Source organism: Eleutherodactylus coqui, chromosome 12 (assembly GCF_035609145.1).
Source record: "Eleutherodactylus coqui strain aEleCoq1 chromosome 12, aEleCoq1.hap1, whole genome shotgun sequence".
NCBI classification, from domain to species: domain Eukaryota; kingdom Metazoa; phylum Chordata; class Amphibia; order Anura; family Eleutherodactylidae; genus Eleutherodactylus; species Eleutherodactylus coqui.
In genome coordinates, this window is record NC_089848.1 from 55733766 (window position 1) to 55753217 (window position 19452).

At 40.9% G+C, this 19452-nt stretch overlaps 1 protein-coding gene across 7 annotated transcripts in view; it reads left to right on the plus strand.

Moving 5' to 3' along the window:
- Nucleotides 1–19452, plus strand: part of SATB1 (SATB homeobox 1) — a 157073-nt gene that overhangs the window by 81945 nt on the left and 55676 nt on the right. For all 7 annotated transcript variants that reach the window (XM_066585450.1, XM_066585455.1, XM_066585454.1 and 4 more), the window contains 2 exons: nt 5686–5797; nt 9813–10267. In XM_066585450.1, coding sequence (XP_066441547.1) covers nt 5686–5797; nt 9813–10267 — 567 coding nt within the window. The remainder of the gene's footprint in view (nt 1–5685; nt 5798–9812; nt 10268–19452) is intronic.

The window sequence follows — 19452 nt, forward strand, 5'->3', positions numbered from 1 at the left end:
TCTTACGTCTATTTTAAATACAGAATGAGCAGAGTATGTAAGCACTTCGTAGTATATCCAAGTGCTGATAAATTGCGTGAAAATATTAGTTTTTAGGCTCGATTCTTTATATCTACTTTTTTTTTTTTTCTTTTTTTTTTTACATTGCTTCATCTTCACTATATGCTATTGAAAAGTGAAGTAGTTGCAATTACCGAAGTGATCGTATGGTTATTTATAGGGTTTATGGTCTTGGTTCATTAATAATATATGATAATATTAAATATATGCCCCATTAGGGATTATCGTTACCATCATTTCTATGTATTGTTGATACATTTACTATCTCATTTCAGTTGCATTTCCATTACAGTATTCTTTGCGAATATGAGCCGAACTGTCCTCTTACTTTGCAACCACCTATTGACTCGCACGCCCCATGTACATTGCAGGGATACTTAGGGATACGTCTTAGTTAAATCGTCTTCATCTCTTCATGCAGTCATCCATACGTTCGCTTGATGAGTATTAGATTTCTCTTAACTGGAAAGGCTTTAATGGAAGGAAAATTGCAGTGCGTTTTATAAAACTTAGGTCAGTGGAATATAGTGGTCGATTACGTCACCAACGGGCAAGTTGAGCAAAACTTTCCAGTGTTCGATTGACAGGTCATATCACAAAAACAATGTGCGCGGGTTAATGGGCGTAAATAGGTATATAGATTAGAAGATATAGCTTCATTGAATCACACCGAGAACAATTCTAGAATAATATAGTTCCTGTTGATTGCATAGCACCAACAGCATTGTGCAGAGTTGCTCGTCAGTCCCTATCTTCAGTAGGGACCATCTGATTTCACTATTTCATACAGTATTCACACACAGTCAGACCAGTTTCATAGGAAGGCATCGCATCGGTATGTTTTTTTGACTTTGAAGGGTAAACACAAACCATCTCAGTCTGACATGAACCGAGGAACCCCTCTTCTGCACGTCAGCTGTGCTAACCACTGAATCAGCCAACAGCAAAAGTTTTAGGCAGGTGCAGAAAAATGCCGCAAAGTCAGAAGGCGATCAAAAAATAGAGGTTATTTTTGTCAATTGACCAAATGCAAAGTGAATGAGCAAACGCGAAATGTGAATCACATCAATACTTGGCGTGATCATCCTTTGCCTTCAAAACGTCATCAGTTCTTCTAGGTGCACTTGCACACAGTTTTTGAAGGAACTTGGCAGGGAGGTTGTTTCAGAGATCTTCTGTGGATGTAGCTTGTTCAGTTCTTTCTGTTCCTTCATGTAATCCCAGACAGACTGGATGATGATGGCATCAGGGCTCTGTAGGGACCATATCATCACTTCCAGGACTCCCTGTTCTTCTTTACACTGAAGATATTAGCTGGGTGTTTTGGGTTGTTGTCCTGTTGCAGAATAAATTTGGAGCCAATCGGATGCCCTCAAGTTTTGAAAAACAGTTCTTACTCTACAGCATTTTTCCTCACCTGCCTAAAACTTTTACCCAGGACTTTATATCAGAACTTTTTGTATATCACATACTCACATTTGTGGTCCCTCCTGCTGTAAGGAGGCTTATTTATTCCGGTTCCCCAAATGTGCAGTAGGTTAACTCAGACATTTTAGTACATAGTAAAACTTTTTTTTTTCTTAGAGATGTAAGCATGGGAAGAGGCATTATCTTACTCTGTTGAAGCGATCCTGTATACTTGTGAAGCCTCATTTTATAACATTAATTAAAATAATGTCTGCTTTGGTATTGTACAATTATAGTCTACTTCTCTCCATCAGCAGTGTAATTAATGCTTAGACTTATTTATGTTTGTTAGGGTGAGTGTATGTTTAGGTGAACTTCACTGAACAATAGGTTTTCCACCGGTGGATAACATTTGATTCTAAGTATAGGCATGTACAGCACTGTGCTGGTGTGGAAAAAATACTGCAAAGTAAGAATGTTTAAAAAAATGGATGTGTTAGTGGTTTATTTTTCTCAAAAGGACTGAACAAAAGAGAAATCTTAATCCCATCAATATTTGATGTGACACCCTTCGCCTTTAAAACAGCATCAATTCTTCTAGTACATTTGCACACAGTTTTTGAAGGGACTCAGCAGGGCATTTTCTTCCAAACATCTTGGAGAGCTAACCAGAGATCTTCTGTGGATGTAGCTTGCTCAAATCCCTCTGTCTCTTCATGTCATTTGATGATGATGAGATCAGGGCTCTGTGGGGGACATATCATCACATCCAGGACTCCTTGTTCTTCTTTAACGCAGAAGATGGCTCTTAATGACATTGGCTGTACGTTTGGGGTCATTGACTGTAGATTAGTTCTGCAGCAGGACCATCGGACGACTTCTGTTCTTGAAAAATATTCTTACTTTTTGCCGCATTTTTCCCCCCACACCTGCCTAAGACTTTTGCACAGTCTTGTATGTGCGGTAGTCAACTGGCCCATTCAATGTATGACTATAAAGTTTCTATTAAACTTTTTTTGTACTTTTTTTTTAACGATTGGCTATAAGGTATTATCAGCTTCAGATATTTCATATGTTTTTTTTCCCAGAATGGGTACGGATTCCAACTTTTTTTTTTCTTACTGCCAGCTTTTAAGCAATTAAAATAAAATGCAGGAAAAAAAATTTGAGTTGATGTTCAGATGTGAGAACAGACCCTGTTTAATAGGTACAAGAGCCTAATTAATTATTATAACTTATTATCTGTTACAATGAACAGAACCTCACCCGTAGTATTAAATTGCGGTTCACGTTGTGGGTTCTGCGCCTTCTGACACACTAGGGCCATTGGAAACAATTTGGCATCCATGCTTTGCAGCAGCATGAAGGTTACATAAAGGTACAAACGCCCTTCCAGTGCTGCGAAGAACACAAATCGGGGCATGCATTGTAGGTAATTGCACGAGCCGCATAGTTTGCATTCATGTATGGGTTACATCTACATCTACCGTTTTTAATACATGTGTTTATGGGCAATATTTCTCGCTGTATTGCCCCGAGCTGTCGCAGGTTGTCATACAAGGTAGTAAAGTTTTTGGTTTTTTTGTTTTTTTTTACACCTCCATATAACTTCCCGGTATGAATTATTACGTGGATGGTGTAGAAATTTGTAGCCACACAGATGGGGAAAGTATCGACGCCTGTGATCCAGGAGAAATATTGCTTTTTGTAATGTCCAGATTACACTGTTTAAACAGTTTTTGACATCTGTCTTTAAATTTTTGGAAGGGAGAGAAGTCTTTGCTAAGAACCATTTTGCAAAGTGTTCTCCATTTCAGCCTTTCTTTACCTGTATTATGAAAGCAGATGGTCCGCATGTCTCCTGAATATTTATAACTATCGAAAACAATCTCTTGCTATTCACCCTTAGGCTTATGAGATGTCAGGACTGTTCTGGTTGGGAAAAAATCATCCTGGGTGTTTACAGAGAGAGGATTACATTAAGCTGAAATGACTATACATTTTGGAGTTTAATATTTGTCCATCAGCTGTTTAATCGTATTTAGATAATTGTGTAAATAAGTTGTTTCAGTCATTGCCCTCTCTACTTTATAGAGCTTGAAATCTTTAAACACTAGTAAACCAGATTTGTCAATATTTTCTTTTTGTTTGTTATTTTATTTATTTTTTTCGCTTCCTGAGCAGAATAATAACCATCCCCAAAATACTTCATTTTTTTTTTTTGTGTCTGTGTGTGTGTCTGTGATGTATTGCATTCATTTGATCGCAGACTGCTCCATCCATACATTAACCAGTTCAGGGTAAATACTGTGAAAATAATCGGAAATTCCTCTAGCGCATAGAATGTGCGACTTAACGGGAAGATGTCATCAGAAGATGGGCCGTTGGCTACATCAAGTTTCATAGGTTTTAAGAAGTTTGGATGATTTGTTAGGTTTTTTTAAAAAAAAAAAATATTTTCTATGTCAGTGTATTTAAAAGAAAAAAAAAATATCTTGAAATCTTGCAGTTTTCACCCAGGCTTTGTAATTGTCTGACACTTCCTGTTCTGGAGAGATCGCTTTGTAGAAGGCATCTCATTATCATCACAGGTGGAATTACGATAAAATGGGACGTCTGTATAGATAATGCAGGAGCAGGTCGTTGGTAATGGGTGATGGTCACAGCTCACCTCCTCCCCCGTCCTTACAGAATGACCTCTGGATATATCACAGAGCATGCCCACAACATTGAAGTTAATAAGCATCTCCAGTCTACAGGTTCTATGTGGCTGCTGTAAAGTAGATTTCTGTATGTTGGTGACAGCAGCTCAGGCAGATAGCAGTTCCCACAGTTATGGACAAAAACAGAATAAAAAAAAAAAATCTGCCTTCAGAAAAAAAGATTATGAAAAGGAATATCCGTATCTGGTTTTAATTCCTACAAAAAAAAATGAGGTGATCTATTCCCTTTAGTAAGCAGGTATCATGCGTGACAGGGGAGGAAATGCTGTGGACTTTCCAAACCTAATTGTTGGGGAGTTCGGTGCGGATTTCACCCCCTCATTTAAAGAGATGAAGTCTCCATTGAAAATCTGCAGCATGAATTGACGCGCCAGGGATTTAACTGCATCGCATGTCAATTCTGTTCCAGTTTCATGCAGATTGTCTTCCTCACCATACGGACGGGATTTCTTAAATCTCCTCCACACGACTATTACCTGTTATGGAAAATTGGCAAATTTCCCATACAAAAATTTGACAGCATTTCCTTGGTGTGTGGATGCACCCCTGCGGACCCTCCATTCTACCCCTCAAAGAACCAGTTGCTGATATAATCCACCATTATGCTCATTTCATTATTATCACATTGCTCTTTATAGTCTTAGTACAGAAAATGTGAACTTTGCCACTTATTAACTTCAGCATCCCATTGTAATATAAGAAGTGTTTATGTAAACTTTGCCAAAATCTTTTTACTTTATGGCCAGTAGTGTATCTCCTCAGTTAGGATTGGTACAAACCATATCTTTAGGCCCCATTCTATCATTGCGGATAATCCTACCTCCTGGCCCCTGTGCTATATTACAGTAGAAGCTTGTTATAACATAGACGCTTGCTAGGTAATGGTGCTGAGTGCTAAGGCAGCATAAATGCAGTCCTAAACTCTCACTCACAACCTGAAGGTTGTGAGTCCAATCCCCCAGTGGTTCAGGTAGCCTGCTCAAGGTTGACCAATGCATCCATACAATAAATTACCTGAAAGTGCTGCGGAATAAGTTGGCACTATACAAGTTACAAGATTTATCCTCCTCCCCGACCCACACAATCACTTAAACATGCGGCAAGAAAATCCTCAAACTGTAAAGTAGTGATATGCATGGCTTTCTCTATGTAGTCACGGCAGGTCTTCGCTCCAACACCTCTGTTCTATACACATGCGGCCTCATAGACCTGAACTTTAGTCCATTCATGATATTCCATTCTTTGATCATACAAGGCTTGCAGCACATTATAGATTTTTTTCCTTTACTTCATCATGTTTTCTTACACTACTCAATCATCCTACTGTGTCTTGTAACCTTCTGTACAGCGGGGGCAGCATCCTGCGCTAGACTGTCTATACAACATGTCTTTATCATGAAAACTTTTTTATGATTCCGAAAATCAGTCGTTGACATTTTACACTTTCAGACCACTTTTAGCGTCATGTTTTTTTTTTCTTCCTCTCTCTCTGTAGAGTATGATTTCTTCCATTGTGAACAGCACTTACTATGCAAATGTCTCAGCAGCAAAATGTCAAGAATTTGGAAGGTGGTATAAACATTTCAAGAAGACACGAGATATGATGGGTATGTACATAAACATGTGTAGGCACGATTCTTTTGTTTGTTCTTTAAGGTATTGCTAGTTTCATGGAAGCATGGGGTGTATGTGTGAGAACGGGTTGGGCTCTCTTATTTTGGTGTTTTTTCAGAAATCTAGAACCTCTGACTGCTTTAATTTACTGCATAAATTGCTGTAGTCTTTCTACCATTCGACATTCCAAGGAGCGTATTCACTGACCTAATAACTTTTGTTCTATTTTGCCCTTTACATTGTAGTTGGCCTATATATTTTTTTTTTTCTAAATGTCGGTTTATGTATAATAAAGGGAAGACGGTTTATATTTTGTATTTTTTTTCTTGGAAGCAGTGCTGTAAAAACAGCTGTAAATATGTACAGTAGCTTGTAAAATACATTTGTCAGCCTTTGCTTGGGTTTGGGTTATACATGCGTTTAATAGATTTTTGTGACATGTAAATTATAGTCCTCTTTGTTTAAGCATTCGCATTTCAATGTTGCCTTTCCAGTTGATTTGGCAAAGAGCAAAATACTGAAATTTCTGTTGCTTCAAGTTCCATAGCAAATAAACTACATGTCTATTGTAGAATTCACCAGTCCATGTAATTAATTGTAACCAGTATAACCAGTCCCATTGGGAAAATATGGACCTGATTATATCACATGCGCTATAAAGCGCTAATGTATTCTATTAGATATTAAGCAGAAGTGTCCAGGATGATCGTTTCAATGATATCTTGCTGAAAAAAAAATGTATTTGTTCATGCCATAAGTTCAGGACGTATTTTATTGGTTCTCTGCACACCTATGGTGCTTGGTCCTGGGCTTTAAAGCCGCGCCCTCGTAAATATACGGTGCAGGTGTAGAGCTCCTGCAGTTTAACAGGAACAGGTTGGGTGGTCAGATGCCAGAGACTGCCAAGTAGAAGGGGTTTATAACCGCTTCTGTCTTGTCTTTTGCAGTCTATATAGCGCCCAATGAGCCCTATGTAGAGAATAGAGGAAGCGGCAGTGCTGCTTCCTCTATAGGACCCAGCAATCAAGTGATCGCCGCCGATCCTTGGCAAGACAGAGCTGCTGAGTCTTAGTAGACCCAGCTTTTCTCTACCAGTGTGTAATGTAACCACAAAGGTTTGTGTTCCCTTGTAAATGCGGCCCTTATGGATGCCCCAGTTACAGTGGAAAACTGCGAAATATAAAAAATTGGATTGTGAATGTGACCCAGGGGTTTAGTATTACGTCATGGGGGAATGGATGTTAAAAAAATATATACAAAAATAAGTTTAAAAAAATTACAATAAAATAAAAAATCTATATCAAAATATCCAAAACAAAATCGGGGGCCCATTCTTTTACTGTATTTTGGAGTTAGGGCGGCTGCTTATTGGCGGATTTGATTGCGCATTCCAGAGCGGGCGTCCGCATCCGGATTTCTTAACAAATACCGGCCATAGCATGCTATCTCTACATGAGTAGAAACCAATTACCATTTTCCGCTCACGGAGGACAAATCATAGCAAGCTCTATTCCTGTGCAGATTCCGCAAGGACAGCTTCCATTGAAGTCAATAGAAGCCGTCCGACCCGCAGCCCTTCCGCAATGACATTGCAGGAGGGTCGCGGATTCCAGAAAACAGGGAAACAGGGATTTTTTTCTTAAAACGGTACCACGCATGTCTGACGGCTCGCCGTGCGGACCATCCGCAGTACAGAAAGAAGAGAAGAATGTCTGGTACGTGCGGATGCCGGCTTGGCTCAAGGTCGGATTCCACTACAGGCTCCCGCATGCGGAATCCAATCTGGTCGTGTGCTGCCGGGCTTAATCTACTACTTTTTAAAAATAAAGAACTGTGAATTGAAAGAAGACCAATTTTTTTCACGCATTACCTCTAATAAAACAAAAAAAGGTGAAAAAAATTTCAATGAAACAAGGAATTTAAAAACAGAAAACTATATTTCACAAAAAGTCACAGCAAAAATGAAATTGGTAGCCCAAGCAAGAAAAAAAATAGCGCCGTACCCCTACGATGGCTAAAACACTGAAGTTTATGTGTCCCTCCAGCTCCTATTGGCTTCATTTTGAAGTGTTGAAGAAGGGCCTTAAACTGCTTTGCAAGCACATGGGCCACCACATGATGCCACAGGGGCACCACAGCAGCCCCTGGGCACATCACCACCCTGATCCCCGCTGATGAGAATATGAGACGTGTTAACTGGAAATGCTGTTTAATAGTTGTGCTATTTACGGCAATGGATACTTGTGTATTCCATACACTGCAGTTGTAACTGTTGGTACACTGAGCGCACATGACCTCCGAGCTTATGATCACGTGTCGGCATTCCCGCAGCAATGATCTCAGGATGACACTTGCTTTTCTGCAGCAGGGTTAGCCCCTTGTTGTTCAGTGGGGCTAATCCTGGGCTTATCTGTATTTAATAAATGGCATATAATGTATTTCCATGGCTGATTATCAGTTATTTTTGTTTGTCATGGTGCGCCCAAAATTCTGCATGGAAATCCTCCATCGCATCTAAACAGGGTGGCAGAAACCCCACTCACAGGCCTGGCATGTAGATTGTCATTGGACCTGGTGCAGACTATGTACCAAATTCTATGTTGAATCTAAGACGTATGAATGGCCCTTAAGCTCCATCAGTTTAATGAGCGTGCTTCTCTGCATACAACTAGATGATGTAATCTTCATGATAATGCAGGATCTGGGATCTGTTCCTGAACCCTGTGTAAAGTAGTAGAAAAAAAGAAGAAGATAATAAAAATGGGAATTTGGAATGTGTCATCTTATTCAAGGAGAGAAAACTAATAATTCACCTTCCTTGTATTGAAAATGCAAATCTCAAAAGATGCAGGTTCCGGCGGGGAGCGGCGGGGGAGTGCGGGGGGGAGATCTCTCTCTCACTCTCTCCCCCCCACTCCCCCCTGCTCACTCCCGCAACTCACCGCTCTCCCCCGCCGGCACCCGAATCTTTAGAGACGAGCGGGCAGGTACTCGCATAAGGCACTACTCGCTCGAGTAGTTTGCCTTAGCGAGTATGCTCGCTCATCTCTAAAGAAGAAATAAACAGTTTTTGGGGGGGTATGTGGCGCGACCTTCAGCATAATATTGCCAAACTTCTCTATTTATTACTTAAAGCCAACATGTATACACGTTATGGGGGAAAAGAACCCCTTCCTCAGTAGCAATTTCCAGCGAGTACTGAGGAAGGGGTTCTTTTTCCTCGTAACTTGTATACATGCTGTTTTAGCAATATCTCATCTCATGTCATTTTTATTACACCTGAAGGTCGTGCCACATACCCCAAAAATGTATTTCTTCTTCACACGGACCCTGTTGTAGTTATATGAAGCATGAAGAATGACTATTACTATATCTAGTACGGCTCATTGTATATTTGTCATACGAAAGCAAATACAAAGCTATGGAATGGCTGCTTTATATGTAAGTGTGGGTATAGGGAGAGATTTTTTTCTTTTATTTAATAAGACTTGAACTTTGCCTTCAAAACTATCCCAAAGCAGAATTAATCAGATATGCTGCTCAATGCCAAAGTCTATTTTGAAACTGGCTCATCAGTTATTTGAACTTTTCAGATACAAGGTCAGAGCCGTATTAATTCAGTGACCCCGCGGCCATTATAAAAAAATAATTTCTCCTAATGTGCCAGATGCCAAATTTAAATCAGATTTTTGGCCAATATAATGCTGCCTAATATGTTGATCATGTCTAGAGTCGTATGTCACCGGGATGGCTTGGGTATCATCTGTTCTATAATTATCCAATAGCTTTGGGATAGTTTTACAATTCTGTTTGTGCAGAATAGTATTCGCTGCTGTGTATTGCAAGATCACTGCAGCCGGCCATACCAACACTGATAGTCGAAGCCTTGACGGTCAATGGTTGGGTTGGGTTGGGTTGGGTTGTCCAAGATTCTAAGACTCAACCATCTGTTTTTTTTCTTAATGAGATCAAATAAAACCCTTATTAATGTCTAATTTATTTTTATAGTTGACATGGACGACCTGTCTGAACTATCTCAACAAAGTACAAATCATGTGAACTTTGGTCAGCAGCCTGTTCCCGGTAATAGCCCCGAAAAGCCTTCATCCCCAGGACAGCATTCACTCGGCAGTCAGACACCCGTGCGGACTCCGCTTCCCAACCTGCACCCAGGACTTGTATCTACACCTATTAGCCCTCAGTTAGTAAATCAGCAGCTGGTGATGGCTCAGATATTGAACCAGCAATACGCAGTGAATAGACTATTAGCCCAACAGTCCTTAAACCAACAGTACTTGAACCACCCTCCTCCTGTTAGCCGATCCATCAACAAGCCTATGGAGCAACAAGTCTCGCCCAACACAGAGGTGTCTTCCGATATCTACCAATGGGTGCGTGACGAATTGAAACGAGCAGGAATCTCGCAGGCGGTATTTGCACGTGTGGCTTTCAACAGAACTCAGGTAAATATGCTGCCGTTCATGTAATGTTTCTCATGCTCATGACCCGATCATTAATGCTTAGAATAACTATTAAGCTCCAGTAGATAAGATCAGCAGAGCGTCTGCTCGCACCTCTCCAGCTCCTATCTGCTTTCCTGGTAGATAAACAGATGCATAGAGTATATGGCTGGTTCAGATGAGGTATATGATTAGATAAAATGAGTTGGGCGTTTAGCATGCCTTTTGCATAAAGCATTTTGAAAAATTCTTGGGTTATGATTTCAAAGTAGTTATAGCAATGTTTATCTTAAATACCAGCCTTCTAAGGCCGGGCTCACACGGCCGTATGGCCCGCGCAGTTTTTGTGCAATATCCCATAGACTTTAGTTGTGCTACTCATAGGTGCCACGTGAAATATGTGTGCGGAGATATTGGATTCATGGCACGGAGCAAGCACCCGTGTACGCATGTCACTGCTGGGGGCCCACAAGCAAACGCGGTTGTGTGAGCCCAGCCTAACAGTAACCAAGGTTCTCATTTACAGTGATCTCATCATACAGTTTAAGGAGTATGTACTTCTTTGCTACCTCTCTTGTTGATATTATACATCTAAAATAAACAACGAAGAAACTTTAGTAGATTGCTTTTTATCTACAGCTCTTATCCAGACCTATGTGTCTCCATGGTAACAGACAACAAACAAACCCTGTGTAGTCTGAGTCATATTCCCTTTCATATGATGATACTTAGGCCGGTGTCACACGGATGTAAGCGCATTTGTACCACTTATTTGTGCAATGGTCATTGTGTATTTGTGCCGTGCGTATTTTACTGTACCTTCTGCACATGCAAACTTTACGCAATTGCAAGCGCAAAACAAATGCAACCATACTCCCATGCATTAAATTGGGTGATTTAAGTTAATTTGTTCAATCTGTGCTATTTTCGTAATCAAATGTGCAGGAATATGAGCACGCTGAGTATTTGTTTGTGCATGCAAAAAACATGCATGTGAATGAACCCTTTGAAATCTATGGGTTCTATACACTATGTATTGCGCGCGCAAATTTGGCACAAATTCATTAATGTGACACAGTAGTTAGTAATAAAGAAATCAATGTGGCTTGAGGATCCAGCTTAGCCGAGTTTGTCTGTAGACTGTAGCTGTGGTGACATAAAGTAGAACTTTGTGGAAGAGCTGTAGACACACAATGGTAGGATATTTGTGATGGAGACTATTTGCACTTTTTGTTTTGAGGTGCATTTAGGGAATACAAACAAGTTGGTTGTAAGGGTGTGCATAGCCATTAAAGAGTACCTGCACTTTCACATTGGAGCACTCTTGCTCCGTCGGCCATTTTTGGCTTGTTCCGGCAGCTGAAGACGGCCCTATTCAGCACTGTATGGGTTGTCTTCAGCTGCCGGAAGGAGCCAAAAATGGCTAACGGAGCAGGAGTGCTCCAATGTGAAAATGTAGATAGTCTTTAAAGGAGTTTTCCAGGCAAAAATACTATTGAAGATCTATCCTCAACAAAGCTCATCAGTAGTTGATCTGTTGGGGGCCACCAATCAGGACCTCGCCGATCAGGTGATCGGGCACCCACTGTAAGCACTGCTCTGACTCCTGTGTGTAGCAGCGCCGACAACAGGTGCCTACTCAGCTGATCGACCAGGTTCATGAACGACAGACTCTGGCCTATCGACTACTGCTGACCTTTCCTGAGCATACATCATCAATAGTTATTTAAAGGGGTTATTTAAAGGGGTTATTCAAGATGTGAAAAAAATTTGAAAATCCCTGCAAATCCTGAAAAAAAAATCCTTGCAAATGTGATAAAAAAACAAAAACTAAACTTGCCTCTTAAACCCTACGATCCAGTGCTGAGCTTCCCTTTCGGGTCTCTGTTTACAAGTGGCAACAGTAAAGTTTTCTACTGCTTTTGACTGCTGCAGCCAATTGGTGCTTCAGCGATCACATGACTAACTCCTGGCAGCAGGGCTTCCTTCGTTGAGCAGTGATACCAGTACTACGGTATGTGACCACCTGCTGCCTGCTTGTAAACAAAGACCAAGACGACCCTTGGATATCATCGCTGTATATTGGTCGGAATGAAGCGATGAGTACTGTTCTCTTTTATGCTTTACCACATTTCTGAGGATTTTTAGATTTTTTTTCTCTTCTGCGATGACCTCTTTAAGTTTGCACTTGGAAGCTTGCTGCCTCTTCAGCTTCCTGTACTACAAATTCAAGTCCTTTGGTTTAATTCCTGATCTTTTTATTTTGGAAGTGAAGATCCACATGCTGCATAGATGTGATGTGGTCAAGGCAAATCGTTTTCTTGTCTTTGATTTTTAGACCCTTTCGATAAAGTCTTAATGTTGTCAGCTTATAGGCAGTAATCATAAGCACTTGCAATCAATAGTGCCTCGGGGTCCGTTTACACCAAACGATTATCATTCGAATGAGTGAATGACGTCACCCGTAGCTCGATCGATCGGGCAACCTGTTTATACCGGCCGATACATCGTTGGCTCATTCAGACGAAAAATGGTTCAGTCATTCACATTCACTGTATAAGTGACGAATGAACAGGCACTATTTTAACCGAACGATAAGTGAATGAGTCAACGATGATTTTTATGCCTCATCGTTCATCCGGTTGTTCGCGTGCATTTAGGCTGAACGATTATCGTTCGCTTTTGCTCGTTTGAATGCTAATCGTTCTGCCTAAAGGGCCTGCAGTTCAGGTGTATAAGGGAATGAGCTCAGTGATAACACCGTTGTGTATCCATCGTGTTGTATATAGTGTCGGTGCACATATAAGACGGATTAAGATATGTTGAGGGAACTTAAAAAGCAAAAAAGTGGTAAAATTCTGTAGCAAATTGCGTACATGGCATGCATCGAATTTATTATGTGTTTTTGACACTTGCTGACGGTTTTGAAACGTGTTGAGAAAAGTGGAATGGCTAAGAAGAGTCAAAAATGTGCCGTATTTATTTGACGCGCTCTAGTTTGTGCAGATATTGGTGTAAACGTACACCAGCCTTTGTGTCGCAAAAGAAAGAGGGAAAATTGCTGATATACCTAGTAAGGTGCACCAGTTACATTATGGCATGCATGTCATTGGATGGGTTATACGGCACTATTGGTGACCTACAACATTGTTTTGTTTTTCTATGTAGCTAGGCATGTCTGTATGGAATAAGTTAGGTTTCCTTTTACCGTGTTGATAAAATGTTCCCAGAGGCGTGACTTGCCCCAATGAAAAACTTGTAGCAGGACCACTTAAATATGATGCTTCATCTATAGTACTGGCCTCCTCATAAGGGTCTCAGAGGTCTTATGGCCTCAGAGGTCTTATGGGTCCCACTAAAGGCCCCTGTAGACCTTCAACTGTTGGATGAACGATTGTTAGTCCAACAGTTGTTTCCCCCGGTTTCCCCATACACATGACCGTTTGGCATGGCTGCGTTTAGTGGGTTGAGTCCTAGCCAGACAGCTCTGGCACCGGCTTATCTTCTGGGGAACAAAAGGATCAGGTGTTGAAATTCAAACTCCCTAATCGTTATTTCCCCAACATCCTCTGTTGGGGTAGAATTGAGCCACCTTATACACATTTGGAAGTCAACTGGCCCAACTGTTATCACCTACTATAGTTAAGTCTCAAGAAGCTGCCAAGTTAAATTCTCTTAACTCGTTTCTCCTGTTTTACGGAGGCATGAATTGGCAAGAAAGTCTTTGTTTGACCATAAAACCGTCATCGAAAGCAGAAAGCCTACTTCAAATTCCTATGTCCGATAAAAGCATTGGGTTTTCTGTGACTTAAAAAAATTTTGACCGGCTTAAAAAATGTATAAAATTGTGATAAAATACATACTCATCTGCTCCAGTGGCTCATCATCCACACTGGAGCTCCGATGCCTACTGTTTGGAACCCATAAGAAGCCGGTGGGTAGTCACATGCCGTACATTGTGCACTTGTCCGCTCACAGCCAAACACAGGCTTCAGCGGCCATGGAAATATCACTTCTAAAGCCTGTGTTTGACTGAGTGGCCATGAACACAATGTACGGCATGTACCCACTGCCTTCTTCCAGATTCTGCGCAGTGGGCACTGGGGGAAGCGGTGCTAGATGGGGAGCCGCTGAAGCAGGTGAGTATTTATTTTTCCTTAATTTCTGAGTCAGTGACAATTATTATTTTTTAAGTCACAGAAAACCCCAAAAAATCGTCAACTTCACATTTCCCCCACGCATAGGCTTTAGAAGCAGTGGTTCCATACATATTAGTGGATGGGTACATTTACACCTATGGTAGTCTCCTTGACAAGTTTTAACTTATATTCCAAGAATGCTTTTACGCACGGCGATGTTTCTTTAGTTGAGATCGTGTAGTGACGCCTCCTAGGTTATTACGGATTATTGCATTATACATGCGATACCATTTTTTATCGAGGACCTGTCATCTCTCCTGACATGTCTGTTTTGGTAAATGCTTGCATTTCCCAGGAAATAGGTCTTCAAGCACTTATTTTCTGCATTATGCTGTTCTTTTGTTTAATGCTCCTGGAAATGTATGAATAAAATGATAGTGTCACAATGTAACGTGCCGGTAGAATGTGACCCTACACGATCAGCGGTGATTGTCTTCATACCTCCTCTGACACTATCCACTCTTGGTGACAACGCAGAAGAGATGCTCCGGAATGTTTATTTTATGGACTTGCAAATGCATGCAAGTATTTACTAGAGCAAGCCTGTTGGGAATGATCATCCGTCCGATCTCGAAATACATTTTTACACATTGCCATAGTATAGTATATAGTTTTTATTTGGGTTTTATATTGCAGAGAAGCATACATAAGGATCCGCACACTAGAGCTCACCCCATAAATGTCCTCTCAGAAGTGTTTTTTGCTTTAGCCTTCTACGTTTCTTCTGTGACTTTCTAACATAGATGTTGTTAACGGATGGTTGCTGAATTTTTATATGACATTAAGAGTTCTTTGTGTGCGTAAACACATCCATTCCGCTCTACGGACGCAACAAAGGGGGTAGACAAATAGTAGGCTCTAAAGCTACGCACACACTTTCGATAGGTAGTTAAACGGTCAAACGCTTGTTCATCTGACAGCTATTCTTCCCAACACACCTCCTCCCCCAATAAAAGTTCATGTGTTCCCAATAGGGAGAGAGGAGTAAGCTTCTGCTAGACACCACTGGCAACGGCTTATCTGTCAAGAGTAGAATGATTGAAATCCAATGACCCTACTTTTCCGCAACATCTGCCATCAGTTGAAAGACGGGACATGTTAGATGGTTGGTTGGCTGGTCCCACCAAAATCGGCGGATTTTACCAACATCCTTCTAATCTGTATGACCACCCGAACAATGGCTAGTGTTGCTGCCTTAACAGTACTTATCGATGGCTTTGATTACCCACCTGGATAGGGTGGATTTTCTAGATCTTCACTTGATTTGATTGGGTTTCTTCTGGATGTGATGGTTTGCTTCTACAATGCTAAAGTAAGGGTAATTTTACACATTCTCTCTACCGCCGAAACATTGCTCCAACGAGCGCCTTTGATTGATACTCGTCCCATACAAAAGTGGGACCCGATAGGGCACTGAGCAGCAAATCGCTCATTAATGGCCAGTCGCCTCATTTCAGCTCAATGAAGTGAAACAGCTTAGGAATAGCTTCTTGCTCAGCACAAACAGGTCATCTTTGAACAACTGCCTGTTCACAGTGAATGGAGGCGGAAGAGATCTTCAGTGCATTCCACCTCCGTGCACTGAACAACTATTGCTCCTGTGTGAAAGCATAAGAGCGATAGTCGTTGGGGCGGCTGTCGAGGGCTTAACTACCCAACAGTTGTTATGTGTAATAACTTTTTTTTTTTAGTGCAACTTTCCAGCGTTAACCACAGAATGATATCTTGTTCACTTATCGTTCGTCACTCAGATCATGTAGACATAAAAATCAAACAAAGATCGACCTGTGTAAACCGGCAGTCATACATCTACGAATGCCTGCCTGGTTACTGTGAATAGAGGTGGGCGGCCAGAAGCGATCCACTGTATCTGTCGTCCTGTGTAAAAGGGCCCTTACATGTAACCAGAATCATTCTAATTCGTTTCCAAGCGATTGGACCGATCGCTGGTCCTAAAGATCATGAAAAGATCAATGATAAAAAATTATCATTTGTTGTTGATCAGCGTTGTTTGTACATGATAGAGAACCTGTATGGGGAAAGTTCTCCAATCCTTTACATATGTACCAAGCTGTTTCATCAATTATAGCAGGTTGGGTAGTCATAGAGTCTAAAAAATAGTGACTGTAAGAGTGCGATCATACATAGCGGAAATGCGCCCAATGCTGCATCCCTTGACCAGCGATGGCGCTTAGTAGCGCTTGCCAGTAAGGGCTCAGTATGAGGTGAGAAGAGCCGAATTGCTGGTTCAAATTGGCTGCAGATCCGATTCTGAATACCAGTCAAAATCTGCGGAGTAATTTTTCATATGGAGCGGATATAGAGTCCTTCTCTCCCATAGTCATAATGCCAAAGAACAAGGTGCCCTTTAACCCTTTCCAATCCACTGTCTGACGTATGAAGACATTATGATTTAAGGCTGTACAGCTCCGGTGTTAGAAGACGTCCGTCTGGGTGCTCTTACTGTATATTGCCAGCCTCTCTGCTTTCAGAGCCTATCCAACGTGTCACCTCATGCAGTACTGGCTTTAGCCAGCATATAGCGCCGTTGTATAACGGCAGAAAAAGAGTAAGCCCCCTAGGAAAACCAGGATAGAAATTGGATTGGAAAGGGTTAAATATTGCACGCAACACATTTTAATCTAGCAACTATATTATTATATACTAAGATTATATCGTTTTACTTGAAGATATCACTTGTCTATGTGACGTCATGACTTTTGAACATTTTTTTTTTCCATTGGCCCAGTAAACATTTTGGCAAGTGCCATGAAAGTCTTCCCTATCTGCCGCCCCTGATTCCTAGTATATGACCGAACGAATCCGTAATAGCCTTGTAAATAACGTGCAGAAGAATTATCTTGCTTTTTACACAGTTACTTTAATCATTAACAATGATAATACACATTAAATACCACTAATAGTTCAAATGTGGCTTATAATTAGTGCCTTCAAGTCTTCTGCACATCATTATGCTAAATAAAGGAGTCCCACAATGAATGCAATAAAACTTGGGTTTTGCAAAATATCGTAATTTATGATGTTTCTGTCTGTTCCATTTCTGCACAACGTGTAGATTCATACTAGTTTTGGAAAGGATTTTTTTTGGAATCTCGCAGAAACTAGAAGTCCCTGAAATAGCTTTGAAAGAAATCTTTATTAAGACACAATACGCTGCTGTTAGATAAATGTTTTTTCTGAAAGGGAAACGCGGAGTATAAGTGATCCACGTTAACCCTTTAAGGGAGTGACCTTTGTTGTTGGCCATTGCAAATACACATGGTGATACCCCGACCTGTTATTCTGACCTGTTCTCGTCTTTGATGAATGGTATTCATTTCATGTCCTAACTTATACCTTGTGTACAATATTAATAGCCCAAACCAAAGAACCCTAAACCGCCTCATCAAAATGCTGCTTCAGTGACCGAGGAAAGAAAAAGGTCATTGACATAGTTGAATTCCTCTGCGGCTCTTAGTCAAGGAGGCATTGTGGTTTCTGTAATGGTGAAAGAATCTACAAAAACCTCAATGAACAAACTGGAAGCTCCGCCCCGTAGACTCATCGGGGACAAACCTCTTAGACTCATTAGCTAAATAAAGAGTCATCCAAAATTGCACAATTGGAGACATTCAGTTGAATACTTTAAAGCAAATCTGTTATTGTGGTGGTAACCTTAAAACTCTTAAAGGGGTATTCTGGTGACATTAGTTTATCCCCTATCAGCAGAATATGGGATATCTAGCTGATCAATGGAAGTCCAGCCCCCTAGGAGCCCTACTGATAGCCAGAACGGGGGTTCATGTCCCCCGAGAGACTGGCAAAATGAATGGTGCAACATAGCTCCTGCTTGGCCACCACTCCATTCATTTCAATATGGCCAAAAATAGCCTAGTTCAAGCACTCGGCAATCTCTGGCGCTCTCATTGGTGATCAGTGCTGTCTCAGGGGTTGGACCCGCACTAATTAACTAGTTATCCGCTTTCCTGTTAATAGCAGATAACATTGTGCTGATTTCATTGAGAGCGGTGCCTGCAGTTACAAGCATCGGCCACTACACTGAGGTCAGCGCGGAGACTTCCACTCTGATCTCTGTATATTTGCGACACGGACAACATGCGCCCGCACAGTTAATCGGTCAGGGTCCTGAGCAACGGACCCCGGCTGATCAACTATTGATGACTTATCCCGATGATAGGTCATCAATCGTATTTAACTGGAAAACCCCTTTAATATCACTGGAATACGATCCTTAACTGGTTACCAGTTCTTCTGCAGTCTTACTAATGATTGCAAAAATCAGGCTGTTTTAAAGAGCAGAATCGCTCAGGATGAGCAAAACTCTTCAGTTTATCTGTAGCTAGACTATATATGAAAGCTGCAGCTCCCTGAATTTGGTGTCCCAGGCCCATAGACCAATATTGGACTCAGAATTCTGATTAATCAATAAATCTTATTCATACTCAAAGAATTACTTTAACCATCCCAGAACGTTACAAAATACTCTAAGATACAAATTGCAGCGGAGAACAGAATCACCTAGAGCCCTTTTGGATCCAGTACTTTTTCTCTTTTTTTGTTTTGTTTTTTGATAAGTTGCTCCAGCTATTTTACATGGTTACATGCTTCTGTGAGTTTAGTAGATTAGACCTCACTTATCTACTTGCCATTCTGTAGACTGACCATACAACGTAAAGTGTTTTTGTAAAGTAGAGTACTACCAATATTGTGCTATTTTAGGTTTATCTGTTTTGAATTTTCCAGTAATCTTAATTAATCTTGCATTATTTGGGGATTGGATAAACTAATGATTTGCTATAGGCGTATCCATGACATGTGAACATATCCAAACTGTGCTTTGGAGTCTCTGGCTGTAAACAATTCTATGTTAAAGGAGTGGTACCAAGATTACAAATTATCCCCTATCCACAAGAGGATATCCACCATTGAGACCCCCGCCTAACTTGTGAACGAAGGTCCTGTGTCCTC